The sequence below is a fragment of the Pteropus alecto genome, unplaced genomic scaffold, assembly GCF_000325575.1.
Source record: "Pteropus alecto unplaced genomic scaffold, ASM32557v1 scaffold79, whole genome shotgun sequence".
Taxonomy (NCBI): domain Eukaryota; kingdom Metazoa; phylum Chordata; class Mammalia; order Chiroptera; family Pteropodidae; genus Pteropus; species Pteropus alecto.
In genome coordinates this window covers 16,096,732-16,122,172 of record NW_006494612.1, presented here as the reverse complement: position 1 = coordinate 16,122,172, position 25,441 = coordinate 16,096,732, and the positions used below count along the sequence as shown (strand labels likewise).

Sequence of the window (25,441 nt, the reverse complement as noted above, 5' to 3'; positions counted from 1 at the left end):
TAAATCCTCACAAAACATCTAAAATTGTTAAAATATTGAATAAAAGATTAAGTACATTATTTAAAGGTAAAAGATAATCACAAGAAGAATTAAAATAATAACCATCAAAAATTGGAAGAAGAAGAAAGGAAGAGAATAGATAAGTAAAATAAATCCTCATTTCTCATGTCAGACTAAAAATGGTTGCCTTTATTGTGGTAGACTATATTGTAAAAAATAAATAAGATGTTGATGTCAAAATTAGTTGGTGTCCTCTGCTATATCAATTTTTTAAATACAATACTCTGATAACTTTAATTGTCCTCCGATGTACTGGTTTTCTTTGTTATAGGAAATTTTGTACATATTTCAAGTTAAGTTGTATGACTGGTTTATGATGACAGAAATTCTTTGAAGAGTATAGAGTACTGTCCTATTCTTATTTCCCAGGGTAGAGCTTACCACAATTTAGCCCCTACTTTTCTTCCTTTACCAAATTTCTCTTGACCACATGTCGCATGTTCTCAGAAATCTTCAGATGCCAGTCTTACCCTCCTTCACATTCATCTTCGCCTCTTCTCCTCTGTGACCGTACACCACGTAGCCTGTCAATAGTTCGGGTATCTCCCCATTCTAATAAATCTTTCCTTTAATTCCACATGACCTTCTAGCCAGTAATTACCCTCACCCTTCCATTTTTACAAAGCTTTTTAAAAGAATAATCTATACTCACTGCTTTTCTTTACTTACCTATCAATTCCACCTCAGCTGACTGCAGCCTGATGTTACTAAAATATCTAGATCAACTACTCTTTCTCTAGGAAACATTGATTCATTCATGCATTCAATCAATATTTGTTTGTCCATTGATAAAATCTGATATGGCTCCTTCACTTAAAGAGCTTATTACCTAAGCTACAGACAGATATTATCAATTGTACAAATAAATATACACTCATAAACTATGACAAGTGCTATGAAGGAAAGGACAAGGTATGAAGTGTACTTAAAAAGAGGAGCTTGATTCAGTCTGAGTCAAAAGAGGTTTTTCTAAGGAAGTGACATTTGATCTTAGAAATGAATGTCAAGTAGCAGTTCAGCAGTTAACAGGCCTCAGATTCAGGAAGAGCATCCCCAGCACGGCATATTCATTCATGGCCCTGTATTCAATGAAATGAGAAGCAACCTGAATTAGCCCTGTTGCAGCACTTCTCCTTCACAGTCATAATTTCCTCTGGCTGTCTACAACTACCTTCATATAATCAACAACGACCAGCCTAAAACATAAACCTGATACCACCATTCTCCTGCTTACAACTTTTCAGTCTGGAGAATAAATATCCAAGTTTCTTAGTGTTGCTTGCAAAGCCCAGGCTTCTGTTTGCTTCTATAGCCACACTTTTCACCACTTCCTTCTGCGAAACTTACCCTAAGGGAACCACAAAGTACTTGTGGCTCTTGTACACAGCACACATTTCCTGGTTCTGTGCCCTTATATTTTTAATTGTAATATTGCCACTCTTGAATACCTTTCATCATGCCAAAATCCATCCAATAATCTTCAATGACCTAGGTTTCCCTGGATTCCCCAAGATGAATGAGATGTCCCTTTCACCATGAACCCTCTTATAATACTCTATGAGAAGCCTTACGGACGTGAAACAGTGTTTTATCATCGTCAGTGTAACAACTGTGTCCTCCCTTCTATGAGATTTATGAAAAAAAGGACCATGTTTCACAGAGCTTATAATGGATTCTCACTACAAGTCCATAAAAAAAGGAAAGAAAAATGGCATTCATTCATTCATTCAATGATTTTCTATTTAGTGCTACACGATGCCCAGAACTGTTCTAAATGCTAAAGGTACTTTAAGGATCAAAAGAGATCAAAATCCCTCCTCTAATGGCTGCAAAATATATCTACTACTTTAAATGGTGATGAGAAATATGGTGCTATGGAGAAAAAATAAAGCACATAAGGGGCATATTACCTATTGAGTTAGGAGAAGCTGAATTTTGCTCAAAGACATGAAGTGGGGAGAGTTGACCATGCAGATATCTGAGGAAAGAACATTCCAGACAATGGGAAGAGCAAGTATAGAAGTCCTGAGATGGGAACACGTCTGATGTTTCTGAAGCACAGCAAGGAGGGCAGGGCAGCGTGGCTAGGGGAGGGTGAAGGAAGTAGAAGATGAGATCAGAGGAATAATGGGGTCGAGGTGTGTCCACAGGACGACGGGTATTATGGTCATTATAATAACTAGCTTTTCATCTGCATGAGACGGGAGCCATGGAAGGCTTTGAGCAGAGGGTGATATAATCTGCCTTTTTAATAACATCGTTCTGGCTGCTGAGTTAAGAATAATGTGAAGGGTAAGAAAGTAAGAAACCAGTCAGGAGGCCATTGCAGAAATCTGAGAGAGAGAAAGACAGTAATGTCTTGCACCAGATTAGTGACAGTGAGGGTGCTAAGATGTGGTCGAGTTCTGAATATATTTCAATGGTACAACCTACATGACTGATGGATATGGGGTGTGAGAGAAAGAGTTTGGGATGATACAAATTCTTGACCTGACCTCAGCAGCTAGAAGGCTGGAGTTACCATTTACTGACATGGGGAAACTGAGTAGAACCATCTTGGGGAGAGAATATACTGTGTTGGAGAAGTCCATTAAGGCAAGTGAAGACATTTAACAGGCATTTGCATATATACCTTTCTCATAGTTCCCCTAAACCTTTATGTTCTGCCTACTGATTGCTGTCATAGCAAAACTTGTACCCTGTTTTGAATTATTTGTTGAGTATGCTGTAGAAAATTTTAAAAAGCAACTCTTAAAACTTAAAAAGAATTGAAAATGAAAATAAAGGAATCACCTAAGAAAGCTTTAGATTCTTTAGCAAAACTGGTCTCATTTGTATTCACACGGAAAGTGGGCAGTTTTTCACTCACATTCCCCTGTCTACTCAGCTCACTGGACTTTACCCCTCTCAGGAGCCTTCATCTATAACAAAGGCTCTCAATAGGGGTCCTCAGCGCTTTCCTTTCTTTTCTGTCTTATTGCTATTATTTTTTTTGTAGGGGGTTATTTGGTTGGCTGATGCTGGCATTTATGGCTGTCCTACAATCCTGCACAGTAGAGAGTTAAGTTGTGTCCATAAAGATTTCTAATGCATTAGAAATAAAGGTGAAACTCTGTTTAAAAATATCTGAACATAGAACCTTACTCAATTTTACATATAAATGCAAAATAATGTTAGCTTGAATTTAATATATAATAGATTTTTTAGTTATGTAACTACTGTGTAAATTGAGAAAAGATTGATTGTATTCAGAATCTAACTCTATTTTGTATATAAGCCCAAAATATGTTTGCATAGTTTTAACGTACATTGAATTTTCTAGCAATATATCTACATGTAAAAATAGGTATATATTCACATACATATATAAACATACACACACATATACTTATTTTGTCCTCATTTTAAAATGTCAAATATAAAGAATAGGTATTGATAATATTTAAGTTTCACATTAATATTCATTTCTTAAATCCAAATTTTTCTTAAATCTTAATTTATTCATTATAAATAGGTTCAAAAATTTGACTACTTCTTTATGTCTTTTAATGTCATGGTATCTGAGCATTTATATGTTGAAATACATGTTATTTCATTATATTATTTTCACTTATTTCTATTTTATATTATAATTAGGGTAATATATTGATTTTTTAATGAAATGTTATATGAAGTCACATTATAAATTTAATCTCAGGATAGTAAACAAATATTACAATTATTTTGCATAAAAACGGGGCATTGTATGCAATACAGTTTATATCGTAGAAAGTATCTGCCATCAAATGATCAGACTCTTCTCACAAATAGGGTCTAGACTTTGCCACACCAAGAAAATAGTAGCAATGATAACTACTGCTCCAAATTTAGTGATTTCAAGTAATCTGGAGAGTTAAAATGGGTAATCAGGATTTAAGGAGAAGCTATTTTATTTTCTGAATGAGCTCTATTTGAAAGTAGGCATTGGCCCCTGAATATGCTTTTCTAGTGGTGTGTAAAGTGCTAGCGAGTTGCAGAATTATCTATAAGATCCAACATTAATACTCCAAGTTCTTTCTTCAGCAACCACAGACGGCGTAGCTAAAGCTCAGATATAAGAGCCCACAGACATGGCTTTTGTGCTAATTTTTTGTGAACAGGAGCAAATTAATTACTATCTCTGAAAATACATTTTTGCCCAAAAATCCTATTATAGGATTTAAGAGAATAAAATATATGAAGAAAAATATCATGACAAGTAAATTCCCTTAATTCTAAATTCACAATAAATTATGCATGAACATAATTCACTTTCCCCTGCCTTTTTGCTCTAGTTAACCTCTCTGAAACTGTTACATCTTGAAATGGTGGTAATCACCCCTTCATCACAACTTTCTTTTCAGAATTAAATGAGACAACAAATATAACTTACATACTACTGAGCCTGTCAATTTATCATCGTGTAAAATCTTAGTTTTACCAAAAGGCACTTAATTAAGATCTGGATGGCATATTGAAATTTAACATCTCAGTATCACATCGAAGGATTAGATGAGACAACACATATATAAAACTAAAATGGAGACTGACACAGTAAATATCAGTATATATTAGATATTATTATTATTATTATTATTACCGTGCTAACACAACAAAGAAAGAGAGCATTGTACAATGGTACTTTCATGAATAAAATAAAGATGGCATATCGGAACTCAGTACTCTCTTCATATCTTGGCATTTCTTTTTTTTTTTTTAAAGTGACTATCCTGTCACCTAGAAATAGGAAAGATGTATGCTGACCCTGGAATAAAATAAGTGACTTAATTACTCATTAATTCATAAATCACATTACTTCTATATTAGTGTATGAAAATGTATAATATCCTAGTTAATTATCTCTACTCAATGTCTTATTAAATGTTCTAAATAGAGATATGTGATTATTTATATAAGAGGAAAATTAAGGTGGTGAGATACATGTAATCTAGTCAGCTGTGACTGTATCTGCACCACATTACACATACCACATTATATAAACATTTATATAAATAGTTCTTATCTGACATTAAGGAAGAAGGAAATTTGGGAAAGAGATGTTTAAGGAATTCCCCTTTAATTTTCCAAATTAAAAAAATGCTAACATTTTTGAGAAATATTAACTCAACTTTGTTTCAGTCCAATATTCTGGCAATATTTAACTTTTACCCGAGGAAGGAAAAAATATGTGACAGCCAAATCTTTAGAGGTTGTGTGAGCAAATAGAGATGTTTAAGCAGCTCCAGAAAGCTGTAATGTTAGTCTTTTTATTCCCTGGTTAGATTTTTAAAAAAATTTTTAATCATTAATTATTTCAAATATTTTACAAATTAGAGATAACAATGGTATAGACATATATGGATTCGTCATCCACATTTAATAGTGTAAACATATTCAGTATTTGCTTCAGAAATATTTTTGAAGAGACAATGCTTCTTTTATCTGTTAATTGTTTAACTTTAACTTTCTGCTTGCTTTAAACTGGCTTGCCTCAAATGATCAGGTTATGAAAACTACTTAGTAACATGAGAAAAGTTTGACATATTAAGTGGACAATCAAAGCATATAAAATTGTACACTATAATTAAAACTTTTTAAAAAGTTACTTAAGTAGGGGAATACAGAGGAGGCACAGTAATATATTAATAGTGAGTGAGAATACTGGAGTGGCAGCATTCTGGATAAGTTTTTCCCCTCTCTTTTCCAAATTTCTATCATATGTTATATGACCTTTGTAAAGAAAGTCATTTAAAAATCAAAATTATTAAAATTATGAATTCATCTAAACAAATATACCTAGGGTATAAAAATATAAATATACTTTGGTCACAATACAATTTTAAATACATTTGATTATCATTATTGAAAACATATTCATATGAAAATATACAATCATCATTTTGTTCACCTAGAAGCATTTCTTTTTCACAAACTCCTAGCATCTTCCTTTCTTATATGTGCAAACTAATAAAGATTATTTATGAAAATAAAGCCTTGTAGTACAAAATAAGTATTAATTCATTGAATAATATCTCCTCATGGATTTCTATTATAAGAATCAAAATGTTTTGAGGAGGAAAATATAACTTTAAGGTCCATGCAAAAAAAGTCACAATAAAGAAAATGCAAAGCTTTAAAGCCATATGCTTAAAAGAAAACAAAACATTTGTATTCAAAACAAGTCATAAAATATGACTTAAACTGACATAAATTTTATGGAACTTGAATCTCACCAGAAAGTTCTCTGCTACAAGATAGTCATGTAAACTGATTCCATCTTCCTTGGCTCTTTTCCTTTAAGCTATTTAAAAGGTAATTCCTTTTAAAGCCCCAAACTTTAGCTATTACTTGAACAGGCAACCAGCATGTATGTTTTCTCTTAACTGTTTATATTTGTTAAAACTGGGGGAAGGTTTTAGTGCATTCAGTAAAGTCCTTATAGTTGGCTGCTTTTTCTCCCCTCTACGTCAAGAGTCCATTTAATATTAGATGGAAGAATTACACAAACAAACGTATTATTATGTAGTATTTCAATTCATTCAGAATGTCCTCTATGTATAAAGCTGCAGTATTGCTCATTGAGCATACAGTCTTACAGCCAGGCTAAATGGGAACTGTTTTCACAGCTTTCCAGCAAGATATAAAGTGTACTTATGTACAAAGTGTTAGATAGAATGACTTAACAGCACTCCTAAATTCCTATTGGGATTTTGGGCCTTTCTTTAGTTTGAAACCCAGCAATAGCTTTGAATAAACTGAAAAGGCAACAGAAAGGGGAAAAGGACTTATTTTCTCATTGTTCATCAGTGGATGAAGAATAAATGTGTACTGAGCAATTGAATGCAGCGACCTGAAGCAAAGCCTTAAAATCAAAAGGATAATTGCAGATCAATTTGCCTTCTACAGGGAAAACAAAGAAAGCTTTAGCGAAAACATCTTTAGACCTCACTTATAAGAGGCAGTTCATCTAAATGATTTCAAATGTTTTTCCAATTACTAAGAATGTAGCATATTATTTCAGGCAAACATAGAGAATTTGTGGATTATATTTATGCTCATTAATCAGATTCAGATATACTTTTATTACTTCAAGTTGGCTTTATAATGATTAATTGTAACAATTTTCTGATAATTCAAATTTCATTTATCTGGTGCTAAGTCTCCAGGAAGGAATTGCAGAATTGTTCTTGAAAGAAAATAAGGCCCAATTTAGACAAGATTTCCAAAAATAAATCTGGCAAAAAGGGGAAACCATATATGGTAGAGTGCACATATACATATATACACATATTATTTTCTAAAGTGAGCTTTAAAAAAAACTTCCAGTTTCAACAATTTATATTCTGTGAACATCAAATTCAAAGTTTTCTAGCTGGACTGACTTTCTGACTTCACTATAGAGACTCTTCCTGGGTTATCTGCATGGTTGACTTTCAGCATCTAGGTTGAAGCTCAAATGCCCGCTAATTCTTGATTACTCGCATGATTATCAGAAAAATGAAAAACAGAATTTAAAAAATTCCTAAGTCCTGATTTTAGCTGTTAGCTTCTACGTCACCAGATTTATAGAAAGCGAATGATTAGTTTAGCGCGATCCTAAAGTGATAAGCAATGGCAGAAGGAGAGAAAAGCAAAAGATTTTAAGGATTCAGAGCCTACCTGATGGAGAAGTGATTACAGTACATGTGACAAACTGGAAATAATACTTGCATATCATTTTCAAACTAGCTTTTCCCTGTGCACACATCTCCATTTTTAAATGGAAAATAAGGATTTGGAAGTTTAAAAGCAGTATTTATATGTAGCCTCCTTATATTTTGAAAAGTAATGCAAATACGGATATGCATTGCTTATATATAAAATCTTCAATTTAGTTACGTAACATAATTGCTCTTCTAAAACGAAATAGTAAACATTCTTTTTCTCCACACCTGCATTAAGGTTATACATTTAATTTACTTCAATATTGTAGATTGTTGTTCAATGATATCGAGATGCATACATTTCTGTCCTGTCCTCCTAAAGCTTACCTTACCTTGCACTTTGGACACTTTTGGGCATTCCTCTGCCCATGCTCAATTTCGCTGGCCCAGTGACGCAACAATTTGTCTCCTTTTTTGTACTCCTTGCAGTTAACGCCTTCATGCCAAGGAGAGTGGCACTTAAAACACCAGACAAATTGGCAAGTGGGGCACTGGATCTGTGGAAGGAAAAGTAATATTAAGTACTTCCATATTTGAAGAAACGTTGAAAGTGTCTAAAGGATAAGAATGGCGATGCTTGGGGGAAATTAGCTGAAAGGTTATAACTTGTCTAGATTCAAAATATCGCCCCCTCTATAAGACCTAAACTACAAAAAGCATGACTATTCTATTATTAATGGAGGAAAGAATTGCTTTGACATGGATGATTTGGCTGTTTGTACACTACACTGGAACTAAACAGTTGGGACACTCTGCAAATCAATTTGACCTTGAGAAAATCTCCAAGATTGAAACACAGAGTAAAACCCGGAGGCTCACAATGACCCAGATCCACACACTCGGGCTCCTGTCCTTAAATTCGCCTTTCCCTTGAACCCATTTCCCAGACCGATCTTATCAATGGCTTATCAATGGCTTCATTCACTTTTTTAAAATCAAAGCCCCACAGATGCTTCATCATATAAAAACACACTGACAAATAAACTTCTATACCAGCATTTGCCAGGAAGCACCACCTAAAATAATGGATATCCCTGGTTTTCTATTAATCTAAGGCAGATTAATTATAAAAAATAATACCAAGAATTGTTAGAAATATGTCAGTATGTGGTTCTGTGGCCTGCACCTAGGAAACCATCAGAAAGATGTCTTTGTATTTTCTCCGTGTGGTGGTGTGAGTTTGTGTGTACGTTCGTTGAAAATATCGGTCTTCACCTGACATGAGAGACATTTTATCTGACTTCTTTTATTTTGAATGGCAGTGCAGTATTCCATTCTCACACAGTATTTCTGGTCCTCACTCTCTTAAAACATATGGGTATAACCTGACTTTCCTAGCCTTGTTTTATTAAAGTGAATTAATAAAATGTTTCACTGTGAACAGCATTGATAACTGACTATCCTTCTCTGTACTCCTCCATATTACTTCATGGTAGCATGAGTGAATTTACTGACTACATTTTGAAGATTGGTTAAAATTTGGTAAACTACACAACACCACTTTTTTTGGAAAACCATTTTTTTTTGACAACGGTAGTTTCAGTATATACATTAACTGAGTGGCAATTACAACCACAGCTCTTGTATTTATAACTAAAAGCACCGCAGTTTTCACTTATGTCATGAATAGATAATGTTCTTCCTACGCAGATATGAAGTAACAAAAGTTCTTTTGCTTTTAATTTATATCAAAACAAAATATTTTGTTATAAAAATTTTTAAATCTTCATGTTTATGTGTTTAAAACTGTTATATGGCAATGTTTATATTACTGTATTACATGCATTAGTCTTATCAACAAAATAATGTTACAAAGTAGGTATAAACATCACAAGTTTACAGATGAGGAAACTAAGGCTCATAGAGATTAAATAACTTGTCCAAAGTACCATAGCAAGTATGTGTTAAGAAGAAATTTAAACAAAGTTTGTCGCTCCAAGGCCAGCATTCTTTTCATTGTGCAAAAAACCTTCCTCATACTAAGCAGCATTGTTTCTTTGACAATTGAAAACCAAAATGTAGAAGTCAAAGAAGCTCATGTGGATAAATTGTCCAGTAAGTTGGAATTTTACGTGATTACCAACAGAAGGTGAACTTTGAAAATCTTTCTCAAGACTTAACTCACATAAATTAGGATAATCCTTGTTTTTTTTTTTTTTTAAGGGACATTACTAGTCAGTCACCTAACCATTTTTGCTTTTTCAGATCATTAAAGTGAAAATAAGCCATTTTTTAAAGAAGACTGAGTTAAAATGGGTGAGCTCAAGATATTAAATGAATATAAAATGGTCATTCCCCTGTGTTTTGATCCATGAAGAATAGATATAATATTACATGGAGACTAAATAAATGTAATTTTCAAATGTAATGAATGAAATTGGAAAGATGTCAGAAGACTGCTTTTCTTCACGCATCTGCCATTAGGTCAGAGGGTCTGAATACTTAATTCAGTTCTCTTCTTTTAGACATTACTCATAGTTCTAAATCATTAGACTCTAGCATTGTCAAAAAACTCTTCGGTTTTTAATGTCAGTCCTAGATTATATTTATGACATAAATAGAAGATGTATGTAATGGTGCTTTGAAATTGGTATTAACTCTATGGATGTCAGACACTAATGGTTCAAGGACCTTTGTGACCAACGGCTGAATTATCACATCTACAAGTCTCTAATGAAAACAACTAGAAACGTGTGGTTCTCCTAAAGTAGCAGAATGATACAAAAATCTGATACTTGGTGTCCACACCAGGGACTCTGGCTCTCAACTTCTCATAATAAACAGCTAAGGCTCACTGCAGATCTACTGCCAATCCTCACTATCAACACAGATTTGGTGGCAAACTGTGAAAAGAGTTTTGCAGCAAACTCTCAAGTGAAGATGAATAATTTAAATTCAGACCCAACTGCTTACCGTCTCTCACTAAAAACATTAAACAACAACCTTGTTATTCAGAGACTGCACTTGAATTGTTTAAATACAAACCTTTTGGTCTGAAGATGCCTTATTTACTCAGACCTTAACCATATTCAAAATTGTCCCTATATAAAACACATATAGACATCAACACTGCATCTTCCTCCACTCCTGTTTATACTTACTCCTTCACATGAGATGCCATCTCACAACCACAGACCTCCCAAACAGAGTGTCTGCCTTCTGAGTAATTATATTCACACAGAGGTCACCATGTCCTATCCTTGATACTCAAAATGTGGGCAGAAGCAGCAACATCAGCATCATCTGGGAGCTCGTAGAAAACAAAGAATTCATGTCACACCCCAGACCTACTGAATCAGAGTCTGCATTCTCACAAGGTCCTCAGGTGATTGATAGCCATGCTGAAGTTTAAGAAGCACTGCTCTATACCATAAGACCCCATCTCCCTGGCCACGACTTGTTTACACCAAGTCAAAAACATATATCCAGCCTACAAGGTCGTTGGTATGAGCTTTGTGCAGCAGGGTGCTTACTGTTGAATAGAGATTAGCAGAGTCAAACTTTCTCTCTTGAGTAATGAAACAGGGATACATATTCTACTTTTGCTGTGGAGGCAAAGACAGAGGACAGCTGAATGACCATACTGTAGATCAAGAGAGAAGGGAACAGCAGACATTCACGTCTAGTAAGACAACAAAGGGGCTCTCGCGCTACAGAGTTAGTGTCCACTTCTCTGCGAGGCCTGCTGGCGTGGCTGCTGAGACTGCCTCCCTGCTCTTCCTATGCCTGTGGAGCCTTACAGTAAACCTCCTTCACTGAGAGAGCCTGAGAGAAAGCACATCTCTGCTTCTTGTAATTGGAGAAAATCCAATTAACACGATCTGTCTACTGAAATCTTATCCAGATCAAATGCTACTTGTTTCAAGATGTCTTGCCTGTTCCTCTCAACCAGATTCAGTATCTGTCTTACAGACTGTGTAGATGTCTAATCTCTCTAATAGGTTACAAGTTCACTGAGGGCAAAGGCTGTGTCTCATTCATCTTGTATTTCTTGAGCTAAGTAATACAAAGCTTCTGGCACATGGTAAGTTAAATTATTTGTAAAATGAATTATTTTGCACATAGCAAATATTACATACAGGCTAATAACTAAATTTAAAAAAAAAAGCCAACATATCTAATTTATAACCAGTGACTGAGATGATATCATTACTTTTTAAATTAGCAGATGATGTTTGCTAAATATTTCACCCACATGACATTCTACCGAGCATCATGATTAATGTGCAGTCTTCTACAAAAGGCAGAGCTGCAAGTATTTCAGGAATAAAGTTATCAGCATTAGGAACCTTCATTAACTTTTCCCAGAATCCATGAGAGATAAAAGAACTTTATATTATTTTTAACTTTTGGATTCCTTTAGTTTTCCAGAAATCTGGGTGACAATAATACTCAGATGACGTTAAACCAACCCACTTTTCCTAAGCAAATGGTATTGTCTCTTGACAGTTCATCATTCCAAATAAAGAAATAACTCACAAAATAAAAAGAGTTCAAAACCAAAGAGCACCCCAAACAAGTCTCTTCTGGCCTAAATTTAATATACTACTATATACAGATTTTTAAAAAAATTATAAAATCATTATCAAATTCAAAATATTAGACAATACCCATGTACAAATGTAGTATTGAAAATATAAGCTAACTCAGTTTTTCAAGAACACTTTGCTTTATTAGAACTTCAGGTTAAGACCAATATTCAATAATAAAACATATTCATCAATTCTTTTGTTCATTCAACAAATATTTATTATGTAGCAGGTACTGAGTGTAATGATTTTAGGCACATAAAAAAGGATAAAAATACTTATCCTCAAGGAATTTACTGAAGGCAGATAGATATAAACCCAGAGAGGTATAAAACCATGTAAAAAATACTAGAGTCAAAGCTTAGACAGTGGATGGCATGGGAAAGGGGCTTCAGGGAAAGCTGAAGGGTAGTGTTCAGAGAAAATATGGCCTTGAAATACGAGGGTAATGTCATGCGATTGGGTAACATTTCAGGAAGAGGTCCTTGCCTGAGACACCACAGAGGCCTGGGAACAGCATGGTGCACTGGGGAATAGCAAGTGCTTAGTGTAGCCTGAACAAAGATGTCATTTCAGCTGGCTCAACACTGAGCCTTGCTGAAGTATCCAAAAACTGGGTCCAATTAATCTTATATTAATGTTCCTATACTCTTGATGTGTCTCTCAAAATACACTGTGGTCCGGTGACTCCTTATATGAAACATGTAAAACTTATGGCTGTCAGATTAGGAAATGTCCTGAAGAAACTGGTCAATATGTAAATAACAGGGAGATCTCATATTTATAAAAAGGTTTTTTTAATACCTTAAGATGGTTTTCTTAAAGAGGAGAAGATTCTGAAGAAATGTAAGGTATTACAGAGCTGAGAAAAGAAGTTTTTGATGGATGGCTTCAAATACTTTCAAGGAAGTACTCTCTCTCCTCCCATAGGAGATCAAATCCCAAAGCAAGAATGGCAGTGGAGGTTTTCTCCACATGGGAAAACATGGTTTGACTTCTTGCCTTGATTTTTTTAATTGAGGTAAAATTGGTATGTTTCAGGTGTACAACACTGCCATGCAACATCTGTATACACTACAAAGTGATCACCATCAAAAGTCTAGTTAGCATCCTTCACCATACGACTGACACGTCATCATTTTGCAACTCCCTCCTCCTATGACCCCCAAACCACTTTCCCTCAGGTAACACCAATGTGTTCCCTGTATCTATGAGTTAGTTTTTGCTTTGTGTTTTTTTTTTTTTGTCTTGATTCTTATTCCCTATGCAATTACCTCCTACTTGGAGATACCCCTGAATGCAGTACTAGTAACACACGGGCTTTATGAAGCACTGCTCCCTGATAAACGTGTCCAAACAATCCTTCTCTTAATTTTTTACAACATAGCTGAAACTAAGCTAGAAAAATAAAACAAAAACTTTCTTGAGGTGGTTTCATAGAGTAGTGGTTAGCACGTCTGCTTTACACGTAGAAGGACCTGGGTTCGAGGACCAGCAGAGCCACGGCCCATACCCTGGGCGTGCCAGGCCCCCTGAGTGAGCCAGGCCCTGGGTGCACCCCGTGAGCGCATGGGAGGAGACGCCCTGCCTTCAGAGATCCAGTTCTTAAGGGGAGACAGCAACATCCATAGGTCAGGGGTGGAAGTGGGGTGGGGAGGATTAAAAAAAAAAAACTTTCTTAAAGGTTGGGGACCAAATGGGGACAAAAACACAGAGCATAACACATGACAAGATAACCTACATGCAGCTATAGCAGTTATTCACATAATATCCTTACTGACCTCCCTCGCATTGGTTTCTAGGATCCTTTTGCATATGCAACACACAATTTATTGCACAATACATTCACTTCAGTATTAGCTTTTCATTTTCAACTGAGAAGGCATGTTCTTTAGGGTAGCATGTCAAAACTTGGGAAATGCGGGTTTCATCCTTTCAAAAGAGTCATCTCTCATCAATTTGAAAATCAGTTTCATACCAACCCATCTTGCTTCTACCACCTGGAAACACCTTCAGTGTTTCTAGACTCTTCCTCTAAAGCTTGAAAGCAAGGACCAGAGAAGTATCTGTCTGAATCTATTTTCTGTCTGAGGACTCACCTCTTCATAACTGAATATACAGGGCACTGGAATATTCTTTCATGGTCTCTGTAGCCTCAACTCATTAGCCAGAGATGTATGGCATCATCCTGCTTTCAACAGGACACTCTATTCTGAACACAACACAATAAGGCTAAAATCTCACAGAGATACCCCCATAAAGTAGCAGGAGGGCCATCTAATGACAGTTACATGAGGAAACAGGAGTATTCTTTGTGACCATTAGGTGAAAGCAGGAAAAAGCGAGATCTCAGCCTAAACGTAACAACGAATTCTTTTAAAACAGGACGTAATGATTCTGTAAGTAGCAAGTTTCTTAATAGGGGGAGTGTTCAACCAGTGTCTGGACGTCGCCTGGGAGCCCTTCTGTAGAGAGGATTCACACATGTGTCAACTGCTGCATTAGGTTCCCTGACAAATCTGAGAGGGTAAATGTGGCAAGGTAAGAATACAGAGTGTGGTTGGTGAGAAAGGCAGTCCCAACATCTTTCAGACGACTTTATAATGAGCACCAGACTTGCTTTTACCCACTACTCAGCAGGTAAGCAGAGAAAAATGATTCTTCACCTAACTCTTGTGCTGAAGATCCAAGGGAGGATGTGATGAAGTGAAAAAAAGTTCTCAGTCCATTGCAGGTCACTTTGTGATAGCTGTGAGCCTTGATTATGACAATTAGTGTGGTTTAATCATCAAATGTAGGCTAAAATATCAAATCAATTCCAATTTCAGCTTTTTTGTTAGAAGTTCAAGCAGGAGTGAAGACTCTATAAAATATTATGGCTACTTTACGCATCAAAAAGCAACACAGGACAACGTTAGCAAAGCATATCATTAGTATCTAGAGGGAGAAATGCATCCTGATAAAATTTAGTAGGCCTGCATCACAGGTGAGTTTTATAAATTTTTTCAAAGGTAACATATATAACACACCCTTTGTTTAAGCTGGGCTAGAGGGCTAAACAACTTCATCTTTCTCTTCCTCACAAATTCATGCTAGTAGCAATCATTTAAGAAAGTACACTTGCTTTTCTATCAGCTTCTGACATCGATGATGTATTAATGCCGAGAGAAAACAGTGTATGTCATAAACTAAACTGATCTTGCAGGGCTAATGTACAATCTGATTCTCAATTTGTCAATGCTGTCAACTTAAAGTGATGATGTCAGACAAAAACCAAAGAGCAAACAAGCATACAAATTACATTTTCATGGAAAAGCTTTAACATTTTTATGTATGGAAAAAATTCTCAAACCAGGTGCAGCTGGGATTTGAACAAAGAAAGGATTGAAAGGCCCCCAGGAACAGAAATAGTGGGAAGGTTTTGCCACCCCTACAAACAAGAGAAGAAAGAAATTTCTGGAGCCTAGTGAGAATGAGAAACATGGGGAGGAACCACCTGGGGGAAGCTATCATCACGGAAGGCCACAGCTACTGCCAGAGCTTTGCACTGAATTGGGAAGAGAGTGAAGAAGTGATGCATCTCCTATTCTCCCTTTCCATCCTCCTATCTTCTGCCAATGCCAACCCTTGGTTGAACCCAAACAGAAACTGAATTGGTAAGGAGTCTGGAAAAGCAGTGCAAAGGGGCAGCTTTCTGGAGTACAGGATAAGTCAGAGATGGCTCGATAATAGACAGGGGAAGAGGGTAAATTGAATATTACTCAAATTCCAGCCTTTCACTGAAGCATATTTTAAAGTACAACAATTAGGAATAACAAACACATTGATTTGATTATATCTTTGTTGACCTTAGAAAAGTTCTTTTACCACATGAGGAAATAATGTATTTGCTCAGTTTTATAAAATGTGATTTCCACCCAAAGGGTTTATAATTATGAGAAAAAAGAAGGCTAAATATATAAATAAGACGAAGTTTCTCCAGGACATTTTATTGGCTTTTTCCTTTTACCTTATGATAAGTGAAAGCACCATTCTATTAGTTACTAAGGTTTTGCTTAATATTTGTAGGAAGAGGGATTATCATTAGTTTTGCTTCAAGGAAACCATAAAGAGAATTACCTCTAGCATGTTCCCAGTGTTGATTTATGCGTGCCTTTCAACTTGCTCCAAATCGACATGAAAAGGGGGATCATTTCTTGGTCTACATTTAGAAATTAGAAGGAAACCCAGAACTTGGCCCTACTTCATTAAGACATCTGGGAGCAAAATAACTACGCTTAATCATTTTCAATCCCCTCCTCTCTTCCACGAAAAAAAAATATAACTTTCCTTACTTCCCCAAACGTACTTTTTCATTTCTGTGAATTCAATGACCATCTACCCCTCAAATATTAATGCTTTCCATCAGATCACTATTTAGCATATGATCCATGTTTCCTGAAAATCTCTTTGATGCCTGAAAGTCTTCAATCTTAACATTATTAACACATTTTAAACTAGTTTTCCACTCCCCCAAACCATACCTCTTCCTCAAGAAAGTCAGTTTCATCCCTCCTTTACTCCTACCATCTGTCATCTAATCTTTTATTCTATTTCTATTCTTTTTGACTTCTCTATCCCCTTCCCAATAACCCAGGGTTGCTCATTCTGCTGCCCTTGCCAAAAATGAGAACAAACATAATAATTTCTAGCATGTGCTGAGCACTGTGCTGAGCACCATGTGTCAGACATGGTGCTAAGCATTAGATATGTGTGACCTCGTTTAATTCTTACTATAGTCTTGTGACAGGTACTATTACTACCACAGTTATCACTAAAAGATGTGGAAATTGTACCCAAGGCTACAGAGTAAGAATGTGGCAGGCTCAGTTTAAATCTAGTTGGAGGCCAGTGCTTTGACCTCCCTTTTCCAGCGAATTCAACATTTCAAGGCTTAGTTTAACATGCTTATTCTTTAACGAAGCCTTCCCAATCTCCTATCCCTTCGTCTTCTATGCTCTCAGTATTTTCCACCCAGATTTGTTACAGTACACATCATTATTTATGCACTGGCCTATTTATCAGTTCCTTCGACAAATATATTTGAGAGCGTACTCTGTCAAACATAGTACTTGATACAGGCTATCAGCAAGAAGCAACCCTGGACCTGGCCTTCTAGAAACCAAAAGGAAAGAGAGTTGAAACAAACAAACAAAAAAGCACAAATACACCATAAAATCTGAGATGATAACTGCTATGGAGAAAAACTTTAGGTGCTGGTGATGTGTCTGTTTCCAGACATCACATGAATGCCACTAAAGCAACTTCGATATTTTTACTTTCCCACCACTAACTTGTTCTGTATTGACATACAGTTGGAATTATATTAATAAATTATAAGAACTATTTAGGTTAGAGAGTAGATTTCAAATTGGAAGTTGAATCAACCTTGTAGAAATGGAATGGTATAACTTTTTGGCCTTATGACAAGAGCTGCAGGGGCAAGAAGACAAATATTATGAATGAAAAAGACTGGGTTTGATCAAAGGCAAGATTGTCTCAATGTAAATCTCTCAATTCAGGAATGCACTTGTTCTGTTTGATATAGTATGAGTTTGACAGACTTCAGAACATAATGAAAAGTTCTATTTACTCAAACTTTTGATAGAAAGGAGATGTTGAATGAGGGCCTAGAAGGATAAACGGGTTCTTTAGAGTTCTTGTTACTGCTTGTTGATATATTGTTTACCCCTTTTACATCTGCTGAGTACAAAAAAAATTAACAAATTGTATTTACAAAAATTTATTCAAATGATATCTCAAAATATGATATTTTAGATCTAAAATTTCATGAGATGCCCGCAAATGTATTTCTTGCTATAAAATAGTTGTAATATTTTCAAGCAATTTTAACCTTGCATGTTAAGTGCTTCTAAATTGACAGCAAAAGCTATAATACATGATCAAAGAGTGACATCTTAGATCAAAATATTGTAACTCAATGACTCAAAATGAATAATATTTAAATATACATTACAAGGGTTTATCGATAGACACAAAACCCACTTTAGGCTGTAAACAACATTATAAAAAGATTTTAAATTGCTCAGACATGTTACACATTATTAGTAACCCTTTTTCTGTTTCTGTTTCCTATGACTAAATTTATTTCATTTGAGTACTTAATTTACCACTCTTAGTAAGTTATGAAAAAACTACACCTATTTGGAAGTGGGTTTTGTTATTGGAGAAATGAAATTAAAAAAAATACAGCAAACCTAAAATATAGTCATTGGTTCACTGCAAAGAATGAAGATATTAGTCCCAATTCAGGGTGCTGCTGTAATCATATGTCATAGTTGGTTTGCTGGAGTATCAGTGTCCTTCCTCATAATATCCAGACAGGTATGGGCATGTAAATCAGGTTGTTAACATTAATGTAAGAGCTTGGAGTTTAATGATGAAAAATGCTATATAAATATTATACTAGGTAATAAAAATTTTTGCCTCAGGAATTCTTTAAATTATCCCTAGAATTTTGTAAAATATAGAAAGAGGGATTATTTACTTTTTCTGTTATAGATCTTCTATTCTACAAGAGTAAAGAAGACTAACAATTAAAGTCATCCTCCAGTTCTGTGGTATCTTTTTCTTAAAAGCTGCTTAATAGTTTCACTTTGAGATTTTAATCTCTCAATCATTCTCATGGATTTTAACTACTTCATAAATCAATAACATTTATTTTGTATTGAATTCCTCCTCTCCCCAAAGCAAATTTCCTTCTCCTTTGATCATCAAAAGTAAAAAACCGAGCTTATTAGATTTGAGACCTTGATCTATTTCCCCACTACATCTCTTCTTACCTATAATCCACCTGGTAGACACTGGAGGAAGTCTGACATTGGGAAATGTTATCTGCCCTTGGTTCACTCAGAGTTACACAAATATAGGATGTTATATTTTTCAAGTTTTCTGTATTTCACTCTTAATACATGTGAATTGTGATAAATTATGCTCAACACAACATAATTTGATGATTTTAGATGAAATGAGACCTATAACATTTTACCATTGCTATAACTGCATCTTAAATTACAACTCATTTTCTCATTTCATAAGAATAATATAGTTTAAAATGATTTTCAATTTGACTTAATTATATATGTATGTTTTAATTAAAACAAAATTCCAAAATAATATAGTCTGAGTTTATGTATATATTATATATAAATACATGTTGTCAATATATAAATTATAAAAACATATATAACATATAAAATATACTTAATATATAATTCTAAACATCATTTAGAAAAAAATCAAATACCTAAGTCATGGAATAACAAGTCCTTCTAAAACTAGTAATTTCTGATAACATTAATAATATATAATTGGACTAAAAATAACTTAAGAATATACGGAGTCAAATAAAAGTATTCTATTGCTGTCAGCATTCAAAATCACCGTGAGGGTATTATTTTCGTTATACAATTTTGTAACTTCCAAAATGCACACCTTAGGGAAGGAACAAAACAGTTTTTCCTGATGGTTATACGTTAAAGAGACTAGCCTGCATAAAAATAGTAAATAAAATAACTATGAGTGTCAAGCAGTTTCGAAGACCAATAACTCATTGAGAGGCTTTGATTAACCTAATCTAGCTCATCACTGCAACAGTGAAGGAAACCACTTGCTAACCCATGGTCCCCTCAAAGCTACGGAATGAATAATGTAGCAACCACTGCTTCCAAGACACAGAACAGGGTTAAAAATTTACCTTTAATGGAGATAACTTCCAACAGCCTTTGATACCACTTCATCCTGCCATTCTGTTGTAATGACAAGGATGAAAACTACTGCCACAGGCCTCATCATTTTTCTACTTCATTTACTGCCAAGGTCCTCAATTCTGCTGCATAATAGAGTCACCTCATTAGGCTCAGAAATTTGCCAGACAATTGTTTTGGAGTGGGCCTGGGGCATTGGTATGAGCTCTCAAGGTGATTCCAATGTACAGTCAGGACTGTGAATCAATGATTTGCTCCCATAGTTGCTGCCTTTAGGTTTCCCTGCCTTTAGCCTTGCCCTCCTGTGACATCCTCTATTAATGCTGCAAGAATTATCTTTCTGTAATGCCTACAGAATGAAATTCAAGCTTCTGAGACAGTATAGAAGAAAACACGATCTGCTCTTAAAACCTGAACAGCCTCCTCTCTCCCCACTAGCTCTACCAAGCACTTGTTATCAACATGCACTGACTCATCTCTTGTTCTGAAATGCTCTCCGCTGGAAAAATGCATCTTGCCTATGAAGCCTTTCCTGATATCCTAACTTTCACTCCTCTTTCCGTGTTCTCAAAGCACAAGTATACTGGTTTTGTGTTTTAGTTTGTCTTTGTTTTTGACTAATCATAATGAACAGGCATTTTAGAACATATGTCTCTCTCACCTTCATTAGACATTTTTGGAGTGAGGACTATGTTACATTTGCCTCCGTAACCCCCAAACTTAGCACCTACCTTGCACATACTGGCATTTTGTATTTGCTGAATAAATGAACGAAAGGCATTTTACAGTTTTCACTTATGATAGACAGAGCCTGAGGGAACTCACAAGCTTATACTAAAAGTCAAGCTTATACTAAATTTAAAAAAGTCTTAGTATTTATTTAATATTTAATAATAGTAATGACAATTACTGTAAAGATTAGCCTTCCAGTTGGGTTAAGAGGTGACTTTGAAACATGGTTAAAGTCGAAGAAAAACTTTAATTAAATCTTCAAGCATGCTTGTTCTCTCATCAGTGTCCCCAAACTATACATTTTCAGAATCATAGCAAATATATACTCACCTTTAGACTCCAGTAAGGGAAGGAAGCCCACTTACTGCCCACCACAAGTTGGCCTAATTTGGCTGCTCCCTTCATGTGACATCTAACCCATAACTCTGGAGAACATGCTTACTTTGTATTTGCTTTCTGATCTGGAAGGAGTGGGAATATGTCCTTTTCTCTTGAAGGTTGTAAAGTGCTTGCACTGAGGACATGGCTTGGTGCTGGAATCAATACGGCCAAGTTCCAAGAAGTACTTATATTTGATGGAGTCTTCGTGCGTTAAGTTATAGATAACTGTTGTTTCTTCCAGGAATTCAAAACATTCTGTGATAGGGCATTTGATTTCTACTTGGCCAACTTGTACCTGTGTCAAAGAGCAGAGGGGAGAAAAAACAAAAGGCACTAGTTATTATGTCTGTTTTTTTGTTTTTGTTTTTGTATAGTATTCTTTATTTAAGGATTATAGTAAATAATTACCTGTCATTTTTCATGATTCCTAACATAATAAATGGTAATCACTTTGGTACCCATATTAAGCAGTACCAAAATAATTAATCACTATATTATGTTTTCAAAATGAGTTATAGCATGTTTAAGCTTTCTCTATCATTACATTTGTGAACTTAAATGAACCTAATCCACAGGATCACCAAAGAAGCAAATTATCATCTCGTCCTCTGTAAATGTCAGGTGAGAGAGCATTCAGAAAATGTGCCAACTAAAGGAACAGCTAGGATGACAAGGTCTTTCAGATTTTTCAATCTTACTACCAAGTACATCAGGACTAAACTTAGGGCACATTTTCTGACTCTTCCATATAAAGAACATATAGTGATTCTTAATCACAAGAACAAGTATGAAAATTAAGCCAATCACAACAATATAAAAAAAAAATGTTAATGAGATTTGGCTATTACTTCAGTAATCTATAAAATGAATTTCTTCAAAGGACCACAGTTAGATTAGGAGAGGAGAAGGGCACACTGGAATGCTACATTTAGCATTTGGTGTGGGATTCAAATATGGCTAACATTAAAGATTACAGTATAAGATCTAAGCACAAAGTGTAGACACAACTAAATTTTAAAGATAAAGACAATAAACTACTTTAAAATAAGGAGCACCTAGAATGTTCTCCATAAGTCGTGAACAAGAACTCTTTATATCCATGGCATCATAATCTCTTTTGTCCATCTAATGGAGCAAACAGAGGCAGTGACAGCTCCAAATGGCAAATGATGCTAACCTATTCTTTTTCACTTGGTTGAACCTGACAGTCTAAGCAGGCAAAACACATTGAACTTAATAAAAAATACCTACTGAAGACTGAAGGATGAATGGGGAAAAGCTACCTGGTCTGGAAAAAAGCATCACCACCTAAAGCAATTAAAATAAAACAAACAAACGAACAAAAAAACCTTAAACTCATAGTAATTCTCAACTTTGCTGTCTACTTGGCAGACTTGAGGAAAGGTAGTTAAGCTACAGGCTGAAGGATGCATGGGAATGATATATTTAACACCAGTAAAGGACTTATGCCAGACTGATTACAAAATAAAAGAGCCTGCCTTTGGATAAACCTCCTGATTAGTGCTCACCTGTTGAAAGTGTAAATTGGTACATAATTTTATGCTATTATTGTACGAAGCATTGTCCAGAGAGGTTTTTTTGAATATTTGCCCAAAGCAAATTTTTCTCCTTTTTTGGATGAGTCTTCCTATAGTTACAATCAGATTTTATTAGTACACTTGTTACAGAGTTATGATAAAGTTATTATACCTCAGATTATGTTTTATAATAAATTATTTTCAGTTATAGCTCAAGACAAAGGTCCTCTGAAGACTTTAAATAGACAAAAACGATGTGTGAAATTACAGGAAACTGGTTTAATGAAGTGTGTTAGACATTTTAAAAATTAATACGTTTCCCTTTTTATCATGCTGTCGACATTTACCAAGCTTGACTCTGAGCCAGGTACTGCGTTAGGCACTGAAGCTTTGAAGTGTCTGTCAGTAAAGCAGCAATCACAATGCAAAGTGATAAATGTGCTTGACAGGGTGAGCGCACGGTGTCAGGAAGGATATGGGGCAGGCTCAGTAACCTCATGCTGGGGAGGTTCAGAAGAGACTTCTTAGAAGAAGTGAGGTTTCAAGTGAGATCTTAAGATTTGTAGGACTTAGCCAAATAAGAGTGAAGTTGTTTCAAGCAGACAGAAGCTGCAACACAGGCAAAGGCCTGCAGGTAAAAGAATACATACTGCTCTACAGTAGGGATACCCATATTTTTCCTACATCACAATTAGATCAAATGTACACGCCCTCAGGTACAGGTACATGCATCCTAACTTAAAGATGAAGCTTTAGAGGGACTGAAGGATGAGCAGTAAGACTGGACCACAAAGTGTGAGTATAGAGATGAACTGGGATCAGAGCACAAGGGCGGAGTGTGGAGCCATATTAGAAGTCAATGTTTTTCCATGAAAATAGAAAAATTTGGTTTTTCAGCATGTGAAAGAATTTCTTTTCATTCCACACAGAAGAATCTCACCTGGGACATTGGGAGTGACTCTTGTTTATTGGGCAACAGTATACTTTAGTAAGAGACAAAATTTTTTAATCTCATGTCAATGTTTTCATCTGGCCGTCCTCACTTTTGAGTTTATTTATTATAACTATATAAGTGATAACAATGACAGCAGTAATTTCGCAGTCACCCAGGAACAGTCAGGTCTATAGATATGGAATGTTGTTTAGGAACCAGAACAATGCAAGACAGCGTAAGGGAGCAGAGGTTATCTTGCTACTCCTCAGCAGGGGCGTTCATTAGCATAACACATTTGCATCCTTCCATCTAACATCCAACCAAGTACTTTTCTTCTTCAGTGTTTCTCAAATCTGCCTGCAAATCTATTCCACTTCCATAGTACACACAATTTCCTTATGCTTTCACACACTCTGCACTTTGCCTAGTTCATTCCTTCTTTCTGGAAACTCTAAAATCTCTACCCCACTACACTGAGCCAAATGATCTCATATATTATTAAACAGATAGAAACACTATGGTCATATTCCTTCATCTTCTCACTAGTAACCCTACCAATCCCTGTCTGTCTCGATCTTTTCTGTCTTCTCTCCTTTTATACTGTAGGGCTTGAATCTATTTCCAGGACAACTGCATGAGTCTCTTGAAGTATTCATTGACAATTCAAGTTTCCTGGCACATTCAGGATTTATAAAATTTTAATCATTGCTGGTAAGCTAGTCATTGGCAGTTGGGAACAGTTACTCATACTTCTTCATACTAGCAATATCACCCTTTTAATGATAAAATGCTACTCATGGTCTATGTAATCTCTTTGCCTCTACATGTCTATCTTTTCCAGAGTAATTTCCTGAAAAGATCACTAGCAAATAAGTCATCATGATTAAGCAAAGTACACTCATTCATTTATTCAAAAGATAAGTATTTCATCAATTCAAACACGCATTTTTTTTCAACAATTTAATATCTCGAAAGTCAAGATTTTCTTACAATCAATAGTCTTTAGCACTGTGCCATAGTTTAATTTGCAGTGCTTTTAATCTCTTCGTGGCTCATAATATAATACGGCATCCTACAGTTGATCATGTCTTAGATTTCAAGAAAATGTGGTTTTTATAGGTTAGGCACTGCGATGGACTCTGAGAGATGAGAAGAGAGACAAAGGGCTTCTATCGGAGGAAATGTATGATAAACAACTAAATAAACCAGATTATAATCAGTGTTATGAAGGAACTAAACATTAGGGAAGATGTTCTGAGTAGGTGACAACTTGAACTGAAAACTAAAGGGTCTGTCATCCAGGAAACTTGGGGAATAGACTACAGGCAAGGGAAACAAGGACGGTGGCCCCAGGACAGAAGGTGTCTGATGTGCCTGTGTTCAGAGAACAGAAATGAAGGACTGAAACACTAAACGAGCCACAACCCATAGGCTTTGTTGTTGCGATAAGAAGTGTGGATTGGATTCTAAATTCAATATGAATTATTGACCGGTTTTATGAGGAGTGACATACCCCAATTTATATTAAAAAATAATTCAGGTTTTTTCCTGGAGAATGGACTGTAGACAAATAAAAGTGGAGACTGAGAGAACAGGAGGACTCTGGGTTGTTCCTGTTCTTCCTATCAGTGGCATCTGACTCTGGCAGTTGTCCAGGCAGTAGATGATAAACAACTGAACTAGGCAGCATGAGGTAGGCAGACATGGGGCAGATTCTGGAAGTGGAACCCATGAGATTTGATGGTTGACCAGGTACAAATGAAATAAAGGAAGAAATCAA

The 25,441-nt window shown here is 35.4% G+C and overlaps 1 protein-coding gene across 1 annotated transcript in view; it reads right to left on the bottom strand.

Annotated features, from left to right (window-relative positions):
* RNF217 (ring finger protein 217) overlaps positions 1–25,441 on the bottom strand; it is a 192,465-nt gene that overhangs the window by 22,417 nt on the left and 144,607 nt on the right. The window contains exons 3-4 of the mRNA XM_015600058.2: positions 21,251–21,484; positions 8,114–8,278 (exon numbers count right to left, since the gene is read on the bottom strand). Coding sequence (XP_015455544.1) covers positions 8,114–8,278; positions 21,251–21,484 — 399 coding nt within the window. The remainder of the gene's footprint in view (positions 1–8,113; positions 8,279–21,250; positions 21,485–25,441) is intronic.